Source organism: Rhipicephalus microplus, chromosome 4 (assembly GCF_043290135.1).
Source record: "Rhipicephalus microplus isolate Deutch F79 chromosome 4, USDA_Rmic, whole genome shotgun sequence".
In the NCBI taxonomy this organism is placed as follows: domain Eukaryota; kingdom Metazoa; phylum Arthropoda; class Arachnida; order Ixodida; family Ixodidae; genus Rhipicephalus; species Rhipicephalus microplus.
The window spans coordinates 180,895,776-180,923,061 of NC_134703.1; the positions used below are offsets into that span (position 1 = coordinate 180,895,776).

At 45.5% G+C, this 27,286-nt stretch overlaps 1 protein-coding gene across 1 annotated transcript in view; it reads right to left on the bottom strand.

Moving 5' to 3' along the window:
• The window catches only part of LOC119173018 (venom metalloproteinase 3), a 122,119-nt gene that overhangs the window by 53,625 nt on the left and 41,208 nt on the right, over positions 1–27,286 (bottom strand). The window contains exons 2-4 of the mRNA XM_075893873.1: positions 24,650–24,813; positions 24,456–24,545; positions 8,490–8,619 (exon numbers count right to left, since the gene is read on the bottom strand). Coding sequence (XP_075749988.1) covers positions 8,490–8,619; positions 24,456–24,545; positions 24,650–24,813 — 384 coding nt within the window. The remainder of the gene's footprint in view (positions 1–8,489; positions 8,620–24,455; positions 24,546–24,649; positions 24,814–27,286) is intronic.

The following is a 27,286-nucleotide window of genomic DNA, read 5'->3' on the forward strand; positions in this document are numbered from 1 at the left end:
AAAGGTACGAAAACAGGATTTATTTGTACATGTGCATTTCTGGCTGCCTCAGTGGCGAGGTCGTTGCCGCAGATTCCGCAATGACTTGGTATCCACTAGAACACAACGTTGTGTCCTTGTTCGGTCGCGTAGTGCAGCATTTTACTGATCACCCACACCAGGTGTTCGTATGACCCGCGACGAAGTGCCGACGAAAGAAATTGTAGAGCCGCCTTGGAAACGCAGAATACTGCCGAACGATCAGCCGGTTGTTGCTTGATATAACCGATGGCACCACACAGGGCAACAACTTCCGAACCAGTCGATGTGCTCACGTGACAAAGTTTGTACGTGATGTTTATGTGTCATGATGGGATGACAGTGGCGCCAGAGGAGCTAGTCTGAGTGGTAGATATATTCGTGTATATATGGATTCTGTCACCGTGAAACGTGTGCAAACATTCCAAAGTTGCTTGCTTCAAGGCCAAGTTGGAAATGACTTTTCTATTTCCTATTCCTGGGACGGAAAGGCGCACGTCGGGTGGTTTTAGGCTCCACAAGGCGGACGGTGAACGCGGCAAGGGTGTAAAACTGGATGGTAGCAAAGCGCGGTGGGAGCTGACGACCTAAGAAAACGTCGCCTGCGGTCGTTGTTCTGGCAGAAATGCTAAATGGCTCAATACCATCCGTAAAATGTGCTGAATATGTGCTCTCTGCACGTCGGTTGTGATTCAGGTGATAACCAGATGATTCCGAGCTAATATAATTGTTCCAGCGGTTGTGGTAGTTTGTGGTAGGCCGACACAACCACGTAGTGCCTGTGGTTGAACGCTCTGAAGTGCTCAAATGTTTGACTTGCAATTTTTAGTAAGCAGAGGAGAACTGTAGAGGAGTACACCAATAAAAAGTGCTTGGTATAGCTGTTGCATGAAACTCAATGACGGACCCCATCTTTTTCCAGCGATGCCTTTCAGAACGTGGGCAATAGTTACCAGTTTACCTTTCAAGCTAGTCACTTGAGGACTCCAGGAGAGGTCGCGGTCAACGATTAAGTGTACGCCAAACGTAGGACCTGTTATGTGCGCGTCTCCCGCCTTTAGCGAGTGTGGGCGTTTCTTTTTTAAGTGTGAATACACTTTATAAGCGACCCCAAACCATCCACCGCCGTCGGTGTCGTCCGCAGTCTTCTCTTTATTTTTAAAAGAAAGAGGACTTGGCGGGCCGCAGCGCGACGCTCTACCGAATAAGCCACGGACGCGACGCTGATATCCCCCTTCTTTCACTCCTCCGCTCTCCTCGCTCGCTGCAGCTGCGCGCGCACCCCTCTCTCTCGCGCGCCCGCCTTCTCTCTCAGTCTCCCGTCGAGAGAGGGTCATGCGATGGATGTCCCGGAGGCAACGCTACCATCAACAACGAATGCAGTACAACCGAATGCCAGCACTGCACCCGTCGTTGGAGGTGACGGTACCGCGGTGGTTTCGCCGACGTTGGAAGACAAGGCGGCGCTGCGAAGGGCTCGTGAGACCGAACGTAAGCGGGCGAAGCGTGCAGCGGATGCCGAACTGCGTGCTCGCGAGGCCGAGTGCAAGCGAGTGAAGCGTGCAGCGGATGCCGAACTGCGCGCTCGCGAGGCCGAGGACAAGCGGGCGAAGCGTGCAGAGGATGCCGAACTTCGCGCTCGCGAGGCCGAGGACAAGCGGGCGAAGCGTGCAGCGGATGGTGAACTGCGCGCTCGCGAGGCCGAGATGCGTCAGCATCGAGCCGCGAACGCGGCCCAAGAAGCGCAACGACAACGCAAGCGTCAGGCGGAGAAGGGCGATGAAGGCCGGCGTCAAGACGCCGCTCGCAATCGTCAACGGCGAGTGGACGTTCCCGAAGCCGTTCCAGCCAGTGAACGTGCCTTGCGGGAGAGGGTGCGAGCCCTGGACTTTGCTCGTCCGGGGCTCGCATGCTATGAGGGGGAGTAAAGTTAAAATCCGTTGGCATTCGCCAGTGAGTTAACGTAAGCTTCCCCGTGTGATCAAATTGCGATTTCCAGGAACCATTACACCATAAAGGCACCATAGTGTGATTAATAAATATAATAGTGCGAATTAATAAATACCCCTCATAGCATCACCCCGTGCATTCACACTTAACCTTCTTCCCCCTCGGGGAAATGCTTGGGAGTTTTTGTTTCTTTTTCCCTTCAGGACAGGACATTGAGTGTGTTCTCCTGTTCCCAAGGGGCAGCCCACCACTACATTACATCATCATACCAGGGCGTCGCCTAGCGGATCACGTGAGTCGAGAGCCCCACTTCCTAAATTCAGGAAACAAAGAACGCTCACGAAAAAATGCGGTAGCGCAAGAATGACCGCCGTGAATGGAACTACGAACGGAGCGCAGTAGCTGAACACTGAGAGCAATTTCACAAAAAAAAAACCCTCTGACGTGGTGCTTCTAGAAAACGAAAGAAACCCTCGCGAGCGGCTACTCCTTGTACTCAGAAAGATTCAGCAGACTGCGGAAAACATCAACCGCTCTACGGGGATAATGCCATCCCCCCACGGCTTGCGACGAGTACGGTGAGCCTTTCACGCACAGCTAGCAATCATACAGGCACTGAAACTCAACCGCAAGATGTCGCAGTGGTGCGCCGGGCCAGGCACGATTTTTGAGGTTTTTACGCAGCAGACAAACCATGCTTTGCACACTGTCGAAATGGTGGATGTTGTGTGGTGTTCGCTGACCTTTCATGGTTCTCGTGTGTTGCATTGACAATCCCACGGCGTTGGAAGTTTCCTCTAATTTTGCGTGCTGTATGCACCTATGTTAGTGACCGGGCAGCACGTTATTACTAGGTGTTCATAACGTATAAAGAACGCAACCATTCATTTCGCTCTGTCGTGAAAGTTGGTACTGCTATGAAAGATTTAAAGAACCCCAAGTGGGCGAAATTTCCAGAGCTCTCCAATACCGCGTCTCTCATAATCATATGGTGGTTTCGGAACGTTAAACCCCACCCATCAATTAATGCAATAAAAGATGCTGCTCAGTCACTACGCAAAGTCACTGTTTAAAACCACCCGAAGCGGGCACATCATCCAAGTGGCGAGACACGTCGGCGCTATCCAAGACATTTTCCCGAACAATGCTAGCTCTCATCCTAGAGTACACGGTGCGGATATCATCAGCTCTCTGGTTCACGGGGCACACTTCGTGGCGCGGGAGCAATGTGACGGCTCTATAATACCGGACTCATAGTTACGTCACCGGCGGTCTTGTGAAGCCACCACGGGTGAAGTTCATTGTCATTTCTACAAAAGTATGATGTACGTAATTTACCACATGTTACTGACAATGTGGTTTGTTCTATAGTTATTCTTAAAGTTAGCGATAAGGCAAGTTCTCAATCACTGATGTGGCATCCAGCCTTTGCACCTATGCCTCCTTCGTGCCACTGCTGACGTATCGGTGACGCGAAGTTACTGTCATATTCCTTGCGTTTTTCGCGCCTGAAGTCATCCTCACAGTATCTAATCATGTAAGCAAAATGTTGTTTTATTTCACCGTCGCTGTGAAGGACTGGCTCACACGGGCATTCAATGAAAGTTCGCTGCTGCCGTGGTGACTGATTAATGCTGACAGAGGAGTTCTCTGCGCGCACCGCACGTGCATAAATGACTTCGGTGAGGTATGCTTCTAAGTTGTGGCTGTGAGCCCTGCAAACTCGTAAGTATGCACTAATTCGTGAAGATCTTCGCGACGAAATCTGACCAGCCATAGAGCTGTGCGCTTTGACGACCACTCCATTAGATTCCGCACATTCTCATAATTTGACTTTCCGCACCACTAAGAAGCTTACCTGTTGAAAACATTCGTCGTTGTGCTTGCTAGCTGTTAGTGTGGTTGGAGCAACTCTAAACCGTTATAGGGATCATCGCGAATGTGATATACCTTGACGAGAAACAAGGTACTGCTGCACAGTCATTCATACAAGTGAATACAGCACGCAGTAGTATAGGAAACATCCAACGCCGCAGTGTTGTAAACACAAGAATACGGAAGCTCAAGAAAAACCACGCAAACTCATCACATAGACAAAGCAAACACAGTGGTAAGCATGGTTCGTCTGCCGCAGGAAAACTTCAAAAATAGCTCCAAGCCAGGAGCATCGCTGCGCCACATTGCGACTGACTTTCAGTTCGTACTCCCTATGTAAATTACCACGCATCTCGGGCATTCTCACTATGACTAAGAACCCAGAACCGCTTAGAAACGTGTTTTTTCTCTAAAATATACTTTGGTTGGAGTTTTCTCATTCCTTTAGTTTTTGTGCCATTCAAGCCGACTTCTGCGAAACGTTGACTTTTGATGCAAATATCATTTTTATGTACAGAAGGTGTCAAAAGATCACAAGCCACGCTGCCTTAGGAATACATATCTTAGGAGCCTGGGAACTTTTGACCCCCCTGTATATGGGGAGGCTTCACTTCATGTTATATTTTTGCAATCCATAAAACAAATTCTTAATTTAAAAAAAAACATACGGTTTTGAGTGCTTAGATGCTGTTGCCCTGCACGACGACATTACTAATAAGCCTTGCCCCTACTTGCGTTATGTTGCCCTTAGTAGTGTACAGCAGTGTAGGAACAGAAGATTCCGTATAGACCAGGGCACGTACATTTCGAATCCAGCCGCCTAGGCTCGCGGCGCATACTTCCGCACCCTGATGGCTATTTTGTTTGGGACTGCCAAGGCGTGTATCTGTTGTGCCTAGTTAAGACGGCAATTGGCATCTCAGAGACTTGAAAATACAAGAAAGTGCCTTCACGCCACTCCCTCTTCGAAGAAGTGTTTTGAGGACCAGTGCACCGTTTTTGCACGCGGAAACAATCAGCTCAAGAGAAATATAATGCAGAGCACTGTATGTGAAGATCACAACATGACGCGTAAATCATGCCGGTGGTGTGTCTCGAGGTTACACTGGTGTCCATTCGCAACGAAAAACGTCGAGCTCCGCCGCCAGTGGATAATTGTCATCCACAAGAAAAACTATGAGCCGAGTAAACGAAAACAACTAAATACACTCCCTTCGTGTATTGAAAAGTGAAGCCAGCTCTTTCACCTTGCAGCAGTAAGTTGAGCGAAGTATGTCTGTGGTTTGAGGCTCCAAACCAATGCCGTACTCTTCTGCAAGCCGCATGCCAATATAAAGAAATATTACGACACACGCGCACATGCACACACTGCGCCCGTTGAATACAAATGTAACGGCGTACTATAGCGATGCAAAGAAACATGAACAGCGGAAGGCGTAGCTTTCGACTGGGTCGAACTGCGATGTGCCTTGACTGGATTGGATAAACTTTTATTTGGTCCTCCGAAATACAGATCACTGTCGCTATCAAAATCTATACTTTGACTATCACTTTGCGAATCTGTCCTCGTAGCAATATGAAATCATTGTCTGGTTCAGCTGGCACTTTCGCACTGCGTGTGCGTTCCCAATGCCAAGCATGACTGTTAAATGATTACACATGCGGTGCATGAGCGCAAGCCAGAGCTGAATTCTGGCACAACGGTGACGCTGTTTGAAAGCACAAATTTGCCTAGCGACCGTCAAGGCATGTCGCAGTTCGACTAAGCCGAAAACCACCCTTCCCGCTGTTCAGATTTCTTTCAATCGCAATAGTACGTACATGATCAAACGTAAATATTACCCTACTTGACCACATGGTCCAATATCAGTCTTTTTATTGAGAAATAGTTGCGCCATGTGGACAGCTGGTTTTCATGCGACATCAATAGAGACACGAATTTTAGGCCACTACCTGTTTTTTTTTCTTTGCGTAGCTGCCATGTCAATTTCATACATGAGCCTGAACTGTAAGTTAAAAATGGTATTTATAGCGCTTTGATAGGGCCTCCAAATGCCCCTTTTTGTTGTTTGTGCCTGTAGGCTTAGAAGTGCCTATAAATATTCATTTTTCACATAACAACTATTTAGCTTCGCCTCCAGCTTTGCTCTCATCCGCCACTTTGAAAAAGTTATACATGTTACCGTGGCAGATTGACTTTTTGAACAATGGGGTACGACCCAGTTTACTCTTTCCACAAAATTCCGAGAAAAAAACTGCTCCCAGCAGTGACGCAGAACACGCCAGTGAGCATTCGCCGCTTCATTGGCATGGCGTGAGTGGTTGGTCAATTTGAGACCGCGGAACGTCTTCAGCGGAAATAAAAGTGAGGAGCGAAAATTTAAAGAAAAATTGTAATGTGTCTGCGTTAGTTTAGGGGTGAAGCTCCTTAAAGCATAACCTGGTCGGTTGCCCTTCCGTCCTGCGTAGCCAACATATCCCCGGAGTGAATGATTATGAGTGGGGCGAAGCGTCCATTCATCCGATTAGTGTTCTATTGGGATAGGAGCCTACAGACAGACAGACAGACAGACAGACAGACAGACAGACAGACAGACAGACAGACAGACAGACAGACAGACAGAAGCATAGGTGGACATACGCATGGACGGACCGAAGCATGGGTGGACATACGCATGGATGGACGCACAGACCAACGCACAGACGCACGGACAGACGTACGTAGGTTCCCTCATTTATGATCAGTTTCCCCCACTCCGTGGATATGCTGTAATGTTTGTTAGTAATTAATTTGTAAGGCGCTCAGGCGCTCACTGCAATAGTGTAGTCAAAATATTTTCAGAAGGTAGCAAGGTTCAACCATACTGTAGGCGTATTTATGCGTGCGATTGTATGGGCTGTAGTATATATATATATATATATATATATATATATATATATATATATATATATATATATATATATATATATATATATATATATATATATATATATATATATATATATATATATAGAATCAAAACTAAGGAGTTGGGCACTGAACCCTGCGAACACCTCTCTCTTCTCTCAGTGTACTGCAGTTGCAGTTGTTCACTGCCAAGGGAGAATTCAGATGTTACCTCTCCACAATCAAACTCGGCCAATGGGTAAAATTCATCTCTTCTGCTTTTTAAGCAATCTGGCTGTCTGCTCCTTTTCTTCCCTACTCTGTCATTTCCAAAAACTGATCAGGAGTAAGTTGATTAGACAGTGGGCACTGAATTCATCATGCAGAACATGGCGTGGGCGGGGCTTTGAAAAACATGCGGGACAACAGTGCGGCTATGTTTAATCCTTGCAACTCTTATGCCGTCTTGAGAATTCGCATTCTTGATTTTCTGTCATCAAAAAGTTCGCACATGTTTTTGTTTGAAAATATTTGCATTGATGAGCAAATCTATTTCCGACGGTGTGATTTTGTGAAAATTCACGAGATTGAAGCTTGAACTTCATTTTTACAGCACAATTACACATTGACCTAGATTTTTTTGAAGTCACAAGAAAGATATAATGTATGGTGTGAAATGCGGGAAAAAAGCTGCGATACAAACGCAGCTTGACTAGCCCCACATCCCAACAAAAAAAAGGCAGAAAGAGTGACACCAATAATAACGAGGTGAGCTAGAACATTAAACAGACAAACAAATACATAGTTGAAAGCATGCATGAAGCTGTGTTGCCTGCCTATTTTATCACGCACCGAAACCTGCTGTTTCGCGCATATAGATTTCCGACTCATAATTATTATAGAAAACTATGGTCACGTTAGGTGGTGTATGATGTATGTTGTAGGTTACTGACATATGATGGTTGCTGGAGAGTAAAGACTGAGTTTGAAACTGCCGTACAGCGTCAAAACTGTGGTGCCTATATGTCACACACAAGCCACTATAGAAAGCGACGTAGGAAGTACTAGTACAACGGCAAAAAAAACGTGCAACGGATGTTCACCACATTCATGGCTCAGACGAGATCCCTTCCGAGCGCCAGCCGCGTATGTTGCCACTGCACCATGTCCAAGCACGCCATGTCCAAGCATCATGTCCAGGCATGAAATTACCACTCCACACGGGTACACACCGTTTGCCTTTGCGTGTCGCATACTCTGTCAATACAGCATTCGAACTTCTATTTCTTCATTTCAGTACAGCATCCTGTCAATACAGCATTCTAATAACTTCTATTTCTTCATTTCATCCCAGCGCCTGTCCCCATTGCCAACAAGTGAACAATTTCAATTTGTATTGTTACTGCCGTGACTAATTTTGGGGTCATGGCCACGTCCATATAACGTAATCACTGCTGTAGCGGGCAAACATGTACTTTTCTAACTACTGAATATTTTCAGAAAGATTTCTTAAAACATGCTTTACTTACGTACATGTTCAGTGTGTAATCATTCAGTATAGGATACAGCAAGCTTCTACCTTTTTGTACTGCCTTTCGCTTACTCCCCAAAAAATACAGGAATAAAAATGAAAATTACAAAAGTGGGAACGTGTGTCTCCAAATGTGGAACCTTTTAGTAGTAATAAGAATTCTATTTAAAATTGCCAAATATATTGAATGCCAACATCATATTGCATAATAAAACACTTTTGTCTTACTGTAGTCTTGGTGCTTAGGAATCCGTGTTTGTGCTGGCTCTTCAAACAACTTGTGCGGAATATGACCGTTGATAGAACGGGGCATTTCCAGCAGAGGCTTAATACGCATAGTGTCGTTGATGATGCCTTCCTTTAGAGAGAAGTAGGAAGAGATGCATTGTAGCGGGTGATTTTTTTAACTGAAAAATACAGTTGAAGTTTTAGTTGAAGAAAAGTTTTGCTGGTATAGCTATAGTGTGTGATTCAGGCAATAAAAAGTATGCCAGCAATTTCGAATGCAAACAAAATAGATTTCATGCAGGGTAAAGTAGATTACGATGCTGGCGTGATACATGTTGCTAACCTGCCACTTTGTTCCCAACATACACCTGTATGAAAATTTTTACCGAAAGTTAGAAATTACGGTCACTGGTGACTTCATCACAAGTTGATTGATCGTACACAAATGGTGTATGCGTGATGTACGTGAAAACGATGTAGTATGTAAGCAAATATGGTTGCGCAAAAATGACTGAAGACGCTCAAAAATCACTTGTAGAAAAACCATCTATTACCCTTGGCTGGCTTTAACAAGGCGCGCTCGCTCGTTACAGAGGTCGCCGTGGGAGACTGCTGCTTGTCCACGCGTGCGCGCGCGATTGCACTGAAGAAACCGTTCATTCGATGAAAAAAAGTGTTCAAGGTCCCGAAACGCGCGCGATGTTTTCTGTGGCCCTGCCATTCATTCCTGCTTAGCTTCCAGCTGCATCTTTACTCCGCCATATCATTGACGACCTCTTGGCCGTGCACTCCGCATGTGGCTCTAAGGCACGCAGTACTGTTCTGATGACAGGTTTCACGTCGGGATCCGTCTCACAAACTTTGCTGCCACAAAACAATATTACAAGTCGAAGCTGGGGTGGTCGTAGTGGACAGCGGATAGCAAGGAGACCCCCTTGAACAGATCGGTATAACATCTGCAGTCATTATCAGAGCGTGTGTGCTCCATTGACTTGATCCAGTCAGCATCGGCAGTTCCGGCAACATGTATGCTCTTGCGGATGACACCAAGCAGGCAATTTTGAGTCCCGACGTACCACCTGAACGCCGCACGGACCACCACGAAGCTGTTGCTGTCGCCATATAAATTACCCCCAATTGTTCGGACCGTCACCAGCTGAGTCAAAGCAGAAGTGATAACAGCAGGGAACCTGCAGGCACCAAACCGAGTTGCAGCGTCGCAAGGACAGAGCACTGAGCACAACCAGTTTCGTCCACCAGAGTCGCCATCGATTGAAGTGAGAGCGAATTTTCATTTCCATCGTGTACAGCGACAGTTCGACCGACCAAGTCTACATTTCCAGTCACAGCGTGCCAAGTCTCAGCATGACCACGTCCGGCCGTGGCGGAACAGCTAATGGCACCCGCCGGATTGGTATAACGATATATATATATATATATGATGATATATATATATATATATATATATATATATATAATGCCACAGTTCGACATTCACAGCAGACGCGTGCAATGATTTGCGTTCTAAAAGCCGCCGCACAAGTAGCAAGAAAACCGCGCCATGGAACGTCGTCCTGCACGCACCTCGATGCTACGCCAAGGAACCGGCACGAAACTCGAAGTAAGGAAGTAAGGAGGAAGAGACCAACGAAGTGGAAGACAGCGAGCAAGGGGCATTTTGGCTGACCATTTAGTTTCGAGGTACGGGCTCAGGTTCGCCCCAAATAAATAGTTTGTATAGTACCACGTGCTACATTTATTGGTAACAATATATATATATATATATATATATATATATATATATATATATATATATATATATATATATATATATATATATATATATATATATATATATAGTCTAGTAGATCCTCCGTGAGCGGTCACAACGTGGTTTATTTGGACGTTTCGGCCTAGAGTCTGGCCTTCATCAGGGCTGATGGGAGCATGTTGTTGGGAGCAGGCGTCTATTACGTCGAACATGGTTTCTCGACACTCCCGCTGCGCCGCTTCCTGGCTGCTGACGGCTTACATGCAAGCTTCGAGGGGGTCGCGCTGCTGGCACAGCACACGAGGGTGCAGCTGCGATGGACGTCGGCGGCATGGAGATCGGTGGCAATCGCTTGCACGGACATTTCCAGTGCCAAGCCCCCTCAACAACAAGAAGCCGAGCGACACACAGAGCCATCCAGGGCACCAGCAGTGACGATGTCGCCACTACCACCAGCGAGGCCAGCGAGCCAGTGGGTCCTACCAGTGAGTCAGAGATCGGCGGCAACGGCTTGCACGGCAAACTCCAGTGCCAAACCCACTCAACAACAGGGAGCCGAGGGACACAAAGAGCCATCCAGGGTCCCAGCAGTGACGACGTCGCCACTCCCACCAGCGAGGCCTTACAACACCAGGCGGACGAATGCGGCGAAGACCAAGGCGGCGGCTTCCAAATGACACGGGGAAACAAAAGGTACGGGCAGTCTTAAACACGCATGGTCCCACTCATTTCTATCGATTAGGACAATCATTGAAAAGCGGGTGCAATACGAAAAACACGCAGAACAACTAAACAAATATCTATCTCACGAAATTGCACCTAAGGGTCTACTCCTAGCCTGCAACCCCTCAATGTCTACACTAAGTGAAGCAGAAAGGGGGAAGTGGGAAAAAATATTACTATAAGCGTCCTTGCAACTGACTCGGGTCATTGCGGACCATTGTGAGCGTAAGGCCGCCGAACACAGTGTCACGGAGGCCACGCAGAAATTGGTATCTAATCTCGGAGAGCATGAGGCAAGAGAACTGGAAAGATATGAACTAAAGAAGAGAGGCGAAATTTCAGTAGTAAAAGATAGAAAATTCAAGCGGGACTGCAGTAGCTCCACTGCTCTGCAACAGGAAAATAGGAATGAGGCCGTACAAGAACACCAGGGACCACCCGTACCACAACCTAACTTTGAGGAGAAAAATGGGAACTCAGAACCACAGTGCAATCCTAATCAAAACATCCTTACTCTCGAATATGACGCTGACACTCCCGTGCCACGTGATAGCCAAGAGCAGCCGAAAACTTATGAGGAAAATGTCCTCAATCTGTCAAACACAACACTCACACCCGCTCAGCTTCAACTTTTGTCGAGAGGCTTGACCTTTTGTCCATCATCCGGTAGATTCAATGAATTTGAACTGTACCAAGACCTCGATAACTTTGCGCGTAATCTCCGCCTCCGTGAATACTTTCATGATCGCAAGGACTGTACGAACGAGAATAGAGTGATTGGTGGTGACAGATCATGGTGTCCGGGTGAGCAGAGGGACAAACACCTCGATATGTATATATCAGCAGTTCAAAAAGATATCATCAGAGCGTATGGAAAAAATCGGCCATTTCGAAACAACATATCAAAGTCAGAACGAAGGGCACTCGATGAACTACGAAAAAACACTGGAATTACTATCCAACCGGCTGATAAAGGAGGCTGCATAGTAATTCTAAATACGTCGGACTACTTAAAGGAAGGAGAACGACAGCTATCAGACACAAAATTCTACAAAGAACTTCCAACGGACCCGACTCCCGAATTTGAAAGGGAGATAAAAGTAACCCTAAACAATCTCCGCCGGGACGAGAAAATTACCGGCAAAATGTTAAAAGCAATGTTACCGGCCCACTCTGTTCCCGGTCGATTCTATTTGCTCCCCAAAATACACAAGGCAGGTAATCCGGGACGTCCGATAGTATCCAGTAACAGCACATCAACAGAAAATATATCAGAATTCATAAATTCCTTAATAAAAAACATCCCCCCAAATTTTCCCTATTACCTAAAGGACACAAACCACTTCATCTGCGAAACTTCAAGTCTCGACATCCCAGACGGCAGTTTTCTGGTGACCATGGACGTCTGCTCACTGTACACCAACATACCCCACCATGACGGAATAGCGGCTATGGTTTCTGAATATATAAAATCTGACTCATCAACTAGTGTAAGTGGCGAGGTACTGTTTACACTTCTTGAACTTGTACTAAATTATAACCATTTTGAGTTCAACGGCAAGCATTTCCTTCAGGTTAGTGGCACTGCAATGGGCACGAAAATGGCCCCAAACTTTGCGAGCACCTTTATGGCTTCACTTGAAATCTCATTCATTGAGGGACGCACCTTAAAACCTTTCTACTACAGAAGATACTTAGACGATATTTTTATGATATGGAACCATGATGAGGGAAGTCTTTTCCGCTTCATAGAGGATTTTAACAAATGCCACCCGTCAATAAAATTCACGCACAAAATTTCCAAAACTAGCATTAACTTTTTGGACGTTACTGTCACGGTCGAAAATGACCGCTTGTCAACAAACCTTTACAAAAAGCCTACAGACCGTCAAATGTACCTACATTTCAACAGCAGCCACCCAAAGCATTGCAAAACGGGTATTCCATATTCTCAGGCCTACCGGTACCGAAGAATATGCACCGATATGCGGGAATTTGACAGACACGCGGAACACCTAAAGCATTCCTTATTGAAACAAAATTATCCGGAAGACATTATTGACGATGCCATACTACGTGCTCGCAACATGAACAGGAATGATATAATTAAGGGACCAAACAGAGTACCTAAAACGACTTCCCAAACGAACCTTGTACTAACTTACTCCTCATCAGCGCCACGAATCAACAACATACTTTCCCGCCATTTCAACATAATCAGGCAAAGCAAACGACTAACTTCTATTTTCGCGAAGCCACCTCACGTGGTGTACCGCCGGGATAAAAAATCTGAAGGACATTCTTGTCAGAGCAAAAACAAACACCCCCAAAATTCAATCAGGGTGCCATCCCTGCGGAAAATCTCGATGCAAGGTATGCCCACAGATGCTCACAACACGTGAATCCAAAGCGAACTTCTCGGATTTCAAATTCTGCATAACTGAAAGCCTTAATTGTGACTCCAGTAACGTAATATACATGCTACATTGCAACATCTGCGGACAAGAATATATCGGCCAAACAGACACGCCATTTCGGCTGCGGTTCAATAATCACCGGTACCACGCCACTTCACTGCCGAAGCTACCTTTATCTAGACATCTGCGCCTGCCAAACCACAGTTTTGAAAATATTAGCGTAACTCTTTTGCAGTCCGGTTTTTCAAACAGACGCGAGCGCGAACAGCGTGAGGCATATTTTATTTTCAAATTTCGTACATTAGTAGCCGGTATCAACGAGGACCCCGGAAAACTCAACTGCCTCCGAGAAGTAAGCCAGGAGAAAATTGGTGACAAAGATTGATAGCTGGAGACCATGCTTTTTTCTGACTGACTCGTACGTGTACACTGTCCTTTCTTCTTCTTTTTTTTTCACATGCACATACAAAGTGTTTACGTTTGCCTACCACTTCATGACGTTGAAGGGAAACGGACGAAGATTAAAGGTAAATAGCCGACCGACCCATTAACGAGAAACCTTTCCTTTACACACACCGCCCGCCGCCCGCCGAACGACCAATTACGGGGAAACCCCTTTCTTTAGGCACGCCGTCCCGGACCCTCCCGGCACCGCGGTGACAATCTTGGGTGGCCCGACACACGCCAAGAACTGAACAGCACGTGATATGAACCGTAGGTGGATGTAGACGGACAGTTGGCTTCGTTCTCAGTGTTGACAGTGGTTCTTCCTCTTTTTTACTTTCTTTCTTTTCTTTCTTTTTTCGTCTTTTTTCTCCCCCTTTTTTTTCAGTTCCCTTTCACTCTCGCAAACGTCTTTCAAGGCGAGAGGGACGCGGCAGCAAGGAAGTTTGGAAGCGCATGTCAGTATAACTCATCCCCTGATGAAGGGAGGTCCCCTCTCGAAACTGTTGGGAAATAAATATATTTATCCTTGTTGACAACGCTCCCGTTGTACCATATCCCATACCTTCACGAAGACTAACTGGCCCATTGAATTATTACTCCCACTATTTATATATATATATATATATATATATATATATATATATATATATATATATATATATATATATATATATATATATATATATATAGGCAGGCATGGTGGTTGAGGGGTGGTTGGTGGTTGAAGCGAAACTGTGACTCCCGCGAGCCACAAGCACCCCCTCACCATCATCAACAGCGCACCACTACTAGGGGGGAAGTCTGCAGAACAGTCAACACACGTCCCTCCATTGCGGATGTCTAGGCCAAAAGCACTACACGACAGCACCACTACACCACTCCTCAAAGGGAAGCCTGCTGAACTAAGAAACCGCGTCCCCCTATTGCGGACCCCGGAACTGCCAACGAACACGTTCGCCGGGAGCCCAACGTCGAAATCCTCCCCACAACGAAGAAGGCCTGCCGGACATAACTAAAACCTGCTCACCTCATCAGTGCCATCCCCGCACCCAAAAGAAGATTGACTTCTGAAATGTAAGTCCAGCTCATCGCTTCCCAGTTGCAGGGCCACTTTCCTTAAAGTACGAAAACTTGCTGACAAACGAATTAGACATGAAATGCATAAATCAACATTGCAAGTGTACCTTCGTGCAAGAATAGCCCCGAAGGGTATGACACTCTCCCTCACACCAGCCGCTACAAATCTAGATGAACACGACCAAATAACATGGAAAAACGTCCTCCTTGAGGCATCTCTTAAATTAACAGAAATCGCTCTTAATCACAGTGATAAGCAGGTAAAGAAACCGGTCGCTATGACCAACACCATTCTCCGCCACAACACTTTATCGAACGAAGAAATCACGCGATTAATAGAATTTGAACAGAATAAATACCAAGCCATTATGACCACAAAATTTATAAACTCAAAAGAGACCATGTGCCCAAACCCGCGTTCCCTGATATAGTTCCTTATCACTACAACACCACCACCCAGGAAATCACTAATGGTACAAACGAGCACCCATCTAGGAACACACCCTGTGACACTGTGGTTGTAAACTTATCGAACACGAGCTTGTCACCTGACGAAGAAAAACTGCTATCTAAGGGACTAAGCTTCTGCCCGACCACAAAATTTTTCGATGAATTCCACTTGCTCCGAGACCTCGACAACTTCACTCGAAGCTTAAGGTTGCGCGAAAATATCTTGGACAGGCCTTCTAACCACGAACAAATCACCGTCGTAAATCAAATGATTGGACACCGAACAGTAATCGAGACAAGTGCTTGGACCTTTATATCACCGCAGTACAGAAAGATATAGTACACAAATACCACAGACAGAAAGGAAACCAAGAAAGCTTGACAAAATCTGAAAAAATAAGTATGAAAAACTTGGCATCTAGGACAGACATTACAATAAAACCCGCTGACAAAAGAGGAGCAATTGTAGTCCTTAATACAACCAACTACTTACAAGAATCATACCACCAACTAGACGACTCAAGATTTTACGAACGCCTCCCAGGTGATCCGACAGACAAATACAAACGTATCGTATCAACAGAACTAAAGAAACTGTTGGATGCAGAAAAAATAACCAACACTGACCACAAACTGATGCAAGCAGCATACCCTCGTCCAGGTCACTTCTACATCCTCCTAAAAATTCATAAACCCGGTAACCCAGGTCGACCAATCATATCAAACATCGGTACCATAACTGAACCCATATCAGGGTACGTGGACAAACTAATAAGCCACATTCCATGCACCCTCGCGTCGTACATAAAAGACACCACACATTTTCTTCGAGACATTGCAGGTATCTGTGTGCCGAAAAACTCGTACTTGGTTACTCTTGATGTCTCTTCATTATATACAAATATTCCTCACGATGACGGCATAGCTGCATTACAAAACATGTACACAAACCATAGACAATCTAACACTCCAGATTTCTCTGCCATTGCAACTTTGACGAGGATGGTCCTCGAATTAAATTCATTCGAGTTTAACCAAGAGTATTTTCGACAAATCAGCGGGACCGCTATGGGCACCAAAATGGCACCTAATTATGCCAACATATTTATGTGAAAGCTAGAATCTGAATTTCTTGCACAACGTTCCTTGAAACCAATGTTATACAGAAGATACATAGACGAAATCTCTCTTATTTGGACAAACAGCGAGGACGAACTTCTCAGCTTTATCGACACTTACAATGCTGTACATCCGAACATACACTTCACACACACATACTCGCAAGTTACCGTAAATTTTCTTGATGTTACCATAACAATAGAAGAAGAGAAGCTCTCTACAACCCTATAGCGCAAACCAACGGATCGACAACAACACCTCCATTACCAAAGCGATCACCCATGCCATTGTAAAAACAGTATTCCATACAACCAGGCTCACCGGTTTAAGCGAATCTGCTCCAAAAGACGCTGACTTTCACACGAGCTCACAGAGGCTTAAACGTATGCTAGAGAAACAAAAATACCCCCCACATGTAATTAATGACGCTGTTCAAAAAGCGAGAAAACTAAAGCGTGAAGACTTACTTATGAAGCGACCACCACGAGAAGACCCACAACGAACAAACCTCTGCTTGACTTACAGCACAAACTTTTCCAAAGTAAACAAAATCCTTAAACGACATTACAACATTCTGGAACAAAGTGAACGTCTGAAACGCGCATTCCCATCCACTCCAGGCGTCGTTTACCGACGACCACGTAACCTCAAAAACACCCTTGTCCACTCCCAAATTAACACATCACCCCCCAATCATTCATGCCGCCCTTGTTTAAAGCCACGATGTCTTGTATGTAAGGCGATGCGAGAAACAGACAAAGCAACCAGCACGCAATCCAAGTTTTTGATTAACATACGAGGAAACCTAACATGCGATTCCTCTAATGTGGTATACCTACTCGAATGCAACGTGTGTGGTATGCAGTACATCGGACAAACAGAAACACCAATTAGGATTCGCTTCAATAATCACAGAGCCCATGCGAAATCAGCCCCAAGTCTAGCTCTATTAAAACATGTCAATCTTCCCGATTCGACAAACTATCAATAACGTTCTTAGAGACGGAATTTAAATCAAATCGAGAACGTGAACAACGAGAGTCATACCTTATCCACCGATGTAACACCCTCAATAGAGGAATAAATGAGAATCCTGGTACACTTGCAGCAATTAAAGCATTAGAAAACAATAACGGCAACGATGAAAATAGTAACTGAGTTCACGGCACTGCAGCTGCGAAGGGCACTGGACAACCCAAAACAATTCCATGTGTAACTACTCTTCCTAAGTGCAGCTGTCGTCTGTTTTCTGTTTTATTTTACTACCCAATCAATTGTGCCATGCATGACATGCTCAACAGCAACCCTGTGCAGAGCGGGAAGGCCCCCACTACACGCGTAAACCAGAAGCGGGCAAGGAATTCGCATTGCACCCACTTGCACAGCCAACCGCAATACGGGGCACCCCTCCTTTTACGACGAAATTTTGACAGGGCGCGGAGTAGTCAAAGGCTTAGAACTTCTTAAAATGCCCGCTTACCAGCCTCTGCCACAATACGCGGCACCCCTCCTTCTACGACGAATTGTTTAGGGGACTCCGAATAGTTAAAGGCTTAGGACTTCCTGAAAAGCTCTTTTTTCCCCACGCCGAACCGCCAGTGCCAGGAGGGGCCGTCTGATCGGGAGGAATGCGTTAGTGAACGGAAACATACACAGACCGCTGACATCAGAAAGGTGAAGGGGAGAAGGAGGAGAGAGATGAAGGGGGAATAGGAGGGAAGAGTGGAGGGGGGGGAAGTGGAAGGAAGAGTGGAAGGGGGGCACCCGAGGAGCGTCCACCGTATATTATTTTTCTCTTCTTCTCTTTTATCTTCTTTTTCTTTCCTTTTTCTTTTGTCTTTTTTTCTTTTTTTTTCTTTTTTCTTTTCTGTCTTTTTTCCTCTTTCCTTGCCTTCTGATTTGAGATTGTATAAAGCTGAGCACCAACAAACTGTATCTTTAATCCTCCTGATGAAGGCCAGACTCTAGGCCGAAACGTCGAAATTAACCACGTTGTGACCGCTCACGGAGGATCTACTGGACTATATATATATATATATATATATATATATATATATATATATATATATATATATATATATATATATATATATATATATATTCGAAAATTGCAGGTTTGGTACCCGCTCACAGCAAGTTATCTTTTCACCCACTTTTCTTTCTTCACAATTACATTACAACTGGTGTAATAATTTGCCCTATACATTCCTTGGCTATATTGTCTGTTAGATCTCATTATTATTGTGTCAAATGCTCTACTACTGAGCTACCACCTCGGCTATCCCCCCCGCCACTTTATTGGGTTTATATGTGAATTTAAACGTGGGAGTGTCAATCATCACCACCTTTAACCATGGAAGCGAGTGTGACACACTTTTTATGAGCCTGTTTGGCGTCACGTAGCATGTGAATATATCATGAGCTGGCAGCTGACCAATAATCTCTCGTATACAATCTAACGGCACCAAGTCTGCCAGTACGAGACGAAGTAGTACTGGCAGAACATGCCGAGTCGGGGTTTTCCATAAGGAAACCCGGGGAAAAGAAAACGTCGCGATGATGTGAGTCGTAGCGTTGCTTCTGTTGCTCTTGCGATGCTACAAGGCGCTTACGAGTGACTTCTCGTGCTTAGCGAGCTCTCGTGATAGTGTCACGGGCGTATTCAGTCGGTGAATTGACAGCTGTCGGAAAGATGGTGTCCAAAGTCTCAGTTGGGTAGCAGCCAAATAAGAGATATACTGGTGAAAACCCAGCGGTATCGTGGCGCGAACACTTGTATGCAAGTGCAACGAAGGACAATGCAACGTGTAAGTCTAGGTAGTCGGTGTAGGCGTTCATACAGAGCATGCCAGTTAGAGTCCGGTTGAATCGTTCGGTAAGTACTTTATTTTGTGGGTGGTAGGCCATCGTAAGTTTGTGTTTGATCTCGCAAGAGCGAAGCAGGTCGTCAATAACTCGGAGCAGAAAAGAGCGTCCATGATCTGTGAAGAGTTGGCATGGAGCCCCATGATGGAGGATGACATCGTACAGTAGGAAATCGGCAACATCTGTGGCACAGCTGGTTGGCAAAGCCCGTGTGATGGTGTAACGGGCTGTGTGATCCATAGCGGCAGCTATCCATTTGTTACAGGAGGTAGACTCAGGGAAAGGGCCTAGGAGGTCAAGGCCAACTCAAACGATGGGGTCAACCGGAAGATCAATTGACTGGAGGAGTCCGGCTTTTCTTCGACGTTCGCACTGGTCGCATGCGCCGGCGTAGTGGCGGATGGAGCGATAAAGCCTGAGCCAGTAAAATTGACGCTTAACACGGTCGTACATACGAGAGAGACCCAGGAGACCGGCGGTAGGGGCGTCATGGAGCTGAGCGTTAATAGTCGAACGTAGGTGGGAAGCAGATCAATTGACTGGAGGAGTCCGGCGGGAATCATACAGGGTTTTCTTCGACGTTGGCACTGGTCCCATGCGCCGGCGTAGTGGCGGATGGAGCGATAAAGCCTGAGCCAGTAAAATTGACGCTTAACACGGTCGTACATACGAGAGAGACCCAGGAGACCGGCGGTAGGGGCGTCATGGAGCTGAGCGTTAATAGTCGAACGTAGGTGGGAAGGCACCTCAAGGAGCCGTCTGCGCACATTTGTGTTGACATTGTAGCGGCACAAGTTGATTTCTTCGAGCACAAATATTTTGGTACACGGATTCGGTGTCGGAGATTTCAGCTTCTCAATAATGTCACGCAAGACGGGATCAAGGCACTGTTCATCACGGATGTCGCTTAAAACAGAAAGAGAGGGTACACAAGGCGGCGCTTCATCGAAAGTCTCAGGTAGGTTCACTGGATGGCGGGACAAGCAGTCAGCGTCATGGTGTAAGCGGCCAGATTTGTTAGAAACTAAATAGTCATATTCTTGAAGCTGCAGTGCCCAGTGACCAAGACGTCCAGTAAGATCATTTAACGACGAGAGTCAGCAGAGGGCGTCGTGATCAGCTGTTATGGCGAAACGGTGACCATATCGGTAGGGCCGAAATTTGCCAACAGTCCAAACCACAGCAAGACATTCCCGTACGTTGATTGAGTAGTTCCGCTCGGCCACAGAGGGCTTACGGCTGGCATTTGCGATTACGCGGGCGCAGTCGCTTTGATTCTGGACCAAAACATCAACAATTCCGTAGCCGCTGAAATTGGTGCGGACTTCTGTTGGAGCGGAAATGTTGAAATGTGCCAGAATTAGTGGTGTTGTGAGCAACGCGATCAGATTAGAGAACGCTGAAGCCTGCGCAGCACCCCAAGAGAATGGTACATCCTTCTTCAGCAAGTCCGTAAAAGGGTAGGCGACGTTCACACAATTGTTTACAAAATGTCACAAGTAAGAAGATAGACCTAAAAAGCTGCGGACCTCCTTAGTGCTGGTCGGAATGAGGAAGTCTTGCACAGCTCTATCTTTGTAAGGACTAGGGCGTACGCCAGAATAGTCAACAAGATGGCCCAACATGGTTAGTTGTTGGCATCCGAATTGGCACTTTGATGAGTTCAGTTGCAGCCCTGCGTTACGAAAAACATAAAGGACTGAGGAAAGGCGGTTGAAGTGTGTTTTAAAGGTCGGGCAAAATACAATTCAAGGTAGTCTAGGCAAATTGACCACTTGAACCCGCGCAATAGCGTGTCTATCATTCGCTCAAAGGTGCCTGGAGCATTGCATAATCTGAACGGCATGACCTTAAACTCGTAAAAACCAACAGGGGTCACAAAAGCAGTCTTGTCGTGGTCCTTTTCGTCGACAGTAATTCGCCAGTACCCTAATCAATTGTCGATGAAAGAAAAATACTTAACGCCATGAAGGCAGTCGAGGGCGTCGTCATTGCACGGCAGCGGGTAGACGTCTTTTTTAGTGACCGGGATCAGATATCGGTAACCGACGCAGGATCGCCAACTGTCGTCGTTTTTCTTTACAAGAACAACAGGGGAAGCATGTGGACTAGAAGATGGCTCAACTATGTCTTTGGCGAGTATCTTGTTGACTTCTTTTTGAATTATCTGACGCTCTGCAGAAGAGACACGGTACGGCTGTCGATGGACCGGAGATGCATCGCCGCTGTTAATGCGGTGCTTCACAACGCTGGTTTGACCTAGCGGACGGGCACAAAAGTCGAATACGCCCGAGTACATTTCCAGGACGTGACGGAGTGCGTCCTTTTTGTGTGGCAAAAGGTCCGACGCAATCATTTTTACCATATTAGAAGATGGACTCGCTGTCGGAGAACAGGATGGCGTGCAGTTAGGGCGACGCACATCATAGGGCAACAAAGCTGAGATGATGCAGTCGTTAGAGGGTGACAGCGTGGCAACAGCTATTTCACACGGAAGCATTTGCGGACACAGAAGAAAGTTCTGCAAAGGGATACGAGCATGGTCCTACCGTAGCGAAATAAAAGTGTACGGAAAAATAACACCGTGAATCAGAAGGATGGATGTAATGGGCGTGAACACGTAGTCTTCATCAGGTACAGGCGGCGACGGCATTACGGCAATGCAAGTAACTGCTTGCAGGGACAAACGAACAGGTTCAGCTGAGCACAGACGAAATTTGGGCTTGCTGGGCGTATCAGTCATACAGGGCAGGTCAAGTTGCACCATCTCAGCTGAACAGTGAATGAGGGCCGAATGGGCGGAAATAATGTCTGGACCGATGATAACATCATTAGTGCAGTAGGTGAGAACAGCGAAAAGGACGGAGATTTGATGGACAGCTAGAGTAAGGCGTGCTGTGCAGGCACGAACAACGGCAGCTGCACCGATGTCAGCAACACGAACTCAGCGTGAATGGGGCTAGAGTCGAGGCCTTTTTCAAGCGGTGACGAAGGTGCGAGCTCATAGCAGGAGTTTGGGTGCCAGTGTCGACTAAAGCTTTAACAGATAAATCATTCACTTGTACACCAATCAGGTTCTATTTGGTCGGGAGAGCCAACAGAAGAACAGGAGGGCAAGTCGTGGCATCAGCGTCGTCCCAACGAGCTTCAACACTTCGTTTTCCGAAGGAAACCATTGGGCGAAGGATGGGGATGGGGAACGGGGTGGCGGAGGAGACTGGCAGAATATATGTCGCGGTGAGGGCGAGCGGCTGTATTGGGCGTTGGTCCTGGCGGTCATGTCGTAATGAGCTGAGTCGTCACGGCGTGGTGGTTTTTGGCCAGAAGGGCGGGTTGATGCTTAGAAGTTCGAGAAGTATAGGCTTGTGCGTGAGAGCGGGGTCCACGAGCTTCGGCAATGACGTAAAATGTGCCCACTCGTTCGCAAAAATTTCTTGCAGAAACAATGGAGAAATATCAAAAGCAGGCAGCCCGTTTCGCCAGCAAAATTACGAACCATTTGCTAGTATATCCGATATAAAGGACACATTAAGCTGAGAAACTCTATTATTTAGAAGACGGAAACTTCGACTAAAACATCTGCATAGTACATACTATAACCTACTGGGAATTGAGAAGTCAGCATACCTACTAGCACCAATATATCGTTCCGCAAGACGCCAACACATACATAAAATACGAGAATACACATTCAAAACCACAAAGTTTGCCAACTCCTTCTTTTAAAAAATAATGAGAGACTGGAATAAACTTCCCAAAGATATCGTAAACTTGAGTGAAAACAGCGCTTTTTTTCATCGTTCTGACATTGTGACATGCCTATTCACTTTTAGTACCTGTTCGCCACATGTCATAATGTGCTAAATAATTTTTTGATTGCGTGCTGTAATTATATGTTGTTTTATTTTCCAGAATGCTTAAAGCGTCACTATCACGGAAATGTTATTAACCATAATAAATTTTGTGTGTCTGCCCAACTGCAGTACTGCCACTATTGCGTTGCACTAACTCTGTGAATAAATGAATAAATAAATAAGTAAATAACAAATAAATGAATATTATATAAATAAACAATAAAACAGTAGGTGGATGGACACCGGGTGGGTGCATAGAACAGATTGTCTGAAGGGCCGCATTTGGCAATACGTGGCGCACAACGCTCTGTATGAGGGATATGGTAGGCTGAGGATCATTCACCGTCAGGACTCTATATGGTGCTGGTGGCATCACTTCGATTTCTAAGCATAAGCTTTTTGTACGTTTTTAAAGCGTTGGCGTAAACAGTAAAAAAACGTCTTGTTGCGCGTGACTGAAAAATCTAGAAAAATGAAAATAAAAAATTAATAAAAAACTCGGAGTAAGAGTCGAAATCGAACTCAGGTAGTTCGCGTGGCAAGTGGTTGTTCTAGCACGCACCCGCAGGGTTGCTTGAGAATATAGTGAAAATAACCAACTCTGCTTGTAAATGCTCTTACAGTAACTTTCATGGTTTAGAAACCTGTCCTGTATACATGCTTCACATAGGAACATTAAATGTTGCTGTAATATTGCGTGGTACAAAGGTACCTCGTCATTGGGCGTCAGAACATGCTATTATCGTAATGACTTCGTTGTTTTGAGCCAGTCGCGCACTACAAGTGGCACGCACATTACTGAGCCTAATTCCTTGACGCCACTCAGTGAGCGCATAGCAATTCCGAAACGATTTCATGCACTGAGTAATTGAAGTGTGCATGATATATCGCTATCGCGTTCAACTTTTGAAGACGAAGTTTGAGAATACCCCAAACTTTGCGTCAAAAGTTGGGTCCATTAACTATGATCATCAATTGAACTGCGCCATGCGATAGGACTCGAAGAAACAGAGGTGAGACAAAGAATTGATTATTCATAAGTAATTTATATAGGTCATGAGTCTGCGCCTATTTTTCGCATATTGATTTCTTCATGTCCCGTGCTGCTTCGAAGTTGGTTAGAAGATTATTCGAGCACTACTTCTACTTGTGCAACATGCCAATAAAAAAACAAATTTTTCCATGTGAATCTGTGGAATGCAGCGAATCAGAGAAAACATATTCCAACATGAAAAATGCTCACCACTTGTATACCATCGTCCGTGCGGACCAATAATGCAGCCATTAGACTTTGATCGTGATACAAATCCTTCTCAAACTCATATTTGCTCATCTGTAATGAAAATAATGTCGCAGTCCTTTTGGTGCGGCATACTGCTTGGGGCACACATATTTTTATTACAGCATTAAAACTGTACAAAGCTTTGCTGTACTTACGAGAAGATGAGTTTTTTTGCCATTTTCTTCGGTTACAAACATGAAGTCGCTGGAAAACACTTCACTTTTTTCTAGGTTGAGGGTCATGCGTTTATTCACTTTTATTATTTTCTTTCCTCCGGAATCACGAGCGCTGAGCAGTGTTGGATATACAACGCTGTATTCTGCGAAGAAGGAAGGCTATCACTGAATGAAAAGCGCATTAGACTCATAAACAATGTTTTTTAGTTCATTTATTTCTGAATTCTACTGAAGTGTAACATACAGAACAAAAATAATGGATGAAACAAGCATTCCAGATTTATTGGCAATATATTCAGGAACATCGCTATGGCAGTGGCAACAATGCATTTGGGTGCAAGCAAGGCACAAAAAACACGGGCAGTCGTGGACGTGTGATTTTGTAGTGCCTTCATGTCTGTAGTACTCCATTTTCTTGTATGCCACCCTGTCCATTAGCACCTGTCGCCTTTGAAAAAATGCTATTCGCTCATGCGGAAGTACTTTTGTCTACTAAAGTTACCCGCAATTGACAAATAATTGTGACTTGTTGATCAGCAGTGAAACCCATTACTTATATGCAGTTGGTTAAACAATGATAAAGAAATGTTTTAGGGGGTCTCAATATATCACATACCTTATTTTAAACGGTTGTATTGCGCATAATGAACCACTGTTTCTTATATTTATCATACAATGTTAATGCTTATAAAGAATGCAGGTGCGTGTGGTGTGCAGGAAAAATCCCCACTCTGTTACGTGAAAAAATGTCCAGGTGCTAGCGATGTTGCATTTACAGCTGCGTACAGCGCAGAATAATAAAAGTGTCACAAATTAAATGACAAATGTGTGTGAGAACGTAAGAGATTGACGTTTATTTCATAGAAGCTGGGCAGTTATATTTGTAAAGAGGAGCCTTCAGTTCAGAGCATCTTGGCTTTTGCCACTTTTTGTGCCCAAAGTGTCAGCGAACGCTCTTGGTTTTTCAATTGAGATTTCGCCTATTGAGAGCCACCTGATGGTCAAGCCAGTCTGTTTGCTACGACACACATTGTCAAGCATAAAAATTCATCGAATGAAACTCCGTCATCTTATCTGACCTTTCACTGGCAGTATTGGAGTTTTTTTTTTAGAAAGCGTGGTCATTTTGTTTTATATTCTTGATGATACCATTGTAGCAGTCTCCGTGGCTTATCGTATCGCGAAAATTGGCAGATTCCACGTACGGTGGGAATCGATGATATGCGAAGCACGAAAGAGAAATGTTGATATGTCACTTTAAAATCAGCAACGCGTTACGAGGTGGAGGTAAATGATGCCGTACATCACTTCAGTGTCATGATTATCATGTTTGGATGTGCCGTTTACCTTCGTCATCTATTCAAGCCACGTGATACGAAATTTAGTATACGTAGAGCTAGCTTAAGGGCCGCAAGCACGCTATGAGCCTGTTATGTGTCATGTTCTTACATAACACGCGTGTCCAGATTAACGCGTTTGCACCAGTCATACAATTCGTCATCTATTGACGTCAATTACCACAAAATTTGGTATATGCGGAGCTAGCAGAACGGCCGCTAGTGCGTCATGAAGGGCCGAACATACTCCTATGTAGCGTTGACGCGCGTGCACGCTGGGCACAGCTACGCTACGTTAGCAAAAAGCGAGCACTCCATAGTCTTACACCAGGCGCGACCAGCATCCGTCAGCGTGGCCCGACGGCAACCTGCGTGAAATGCGACATGCTGTATTTCATGCCGATGTGTTACCGAGACAACACTGCGTCTCCCTCTTTTCGTGACGGAGCGACGCTGCACGTGCTGAAACGCGCATGCGTCAAAGCAACACAGCGTGGCGCGCGCCTGAGAGCATAAGGCAGGACCGGCACCTAGCGTAGCAACGTCGGCGTGACGTGACGAAACGAATGCTGGCGAGCCCACGCACCGCGTCACGTCAAAATGTATTGGCGCCTTGACTGTGGCATGTAGTGATGTTCTCACATGACACGCCTCTCATGATAATCATGTTTGCACCAGCCACATACCTTCTTCATCAATTGGCGTCACGTATTAACCAATTCGGTCTATTTGAAGCCCACGAAACGGCTGTGAGCACATCATGAGTGTGGCATGCAGTCATGTTCTTACAACACGCATATCGTGATTATCATGTTTGGATGTGTCGTTTACCTATGTCGACCGTTCGCGTCACGTAATACCGAGTTCGGTACATATGAAGCTACTAAACTGCCGCGAGCGCGTCATGAGCCTAGCATGTAGTCATGTCACATGACACGCATCTCATGTTTATCATGTTTGCACCAGTATCATACATTCGACATCCATTCACGTGCCGTAATACCAAATTTGGTATAAGTGAAGCTAGCGAAACGGCCGCCGGTGCATCATGACCGTGGCATGCAGTCATGTCGTTACATGACACGGAACTCATGATTATGATGTTAGGGTCTGTCGCTTGTGTTTGCCATGCAAGCATGTCATAGCGTACCAGTTTTCCAACATGCTATGTGAACAAAACCACCGCAAGAGTTGTAAGACCATGACATGTAAATCATAACAGTGATGACATATATATCAGGATTTTCATGTTGTAACTAGTCAAATATGTTTTTCATAC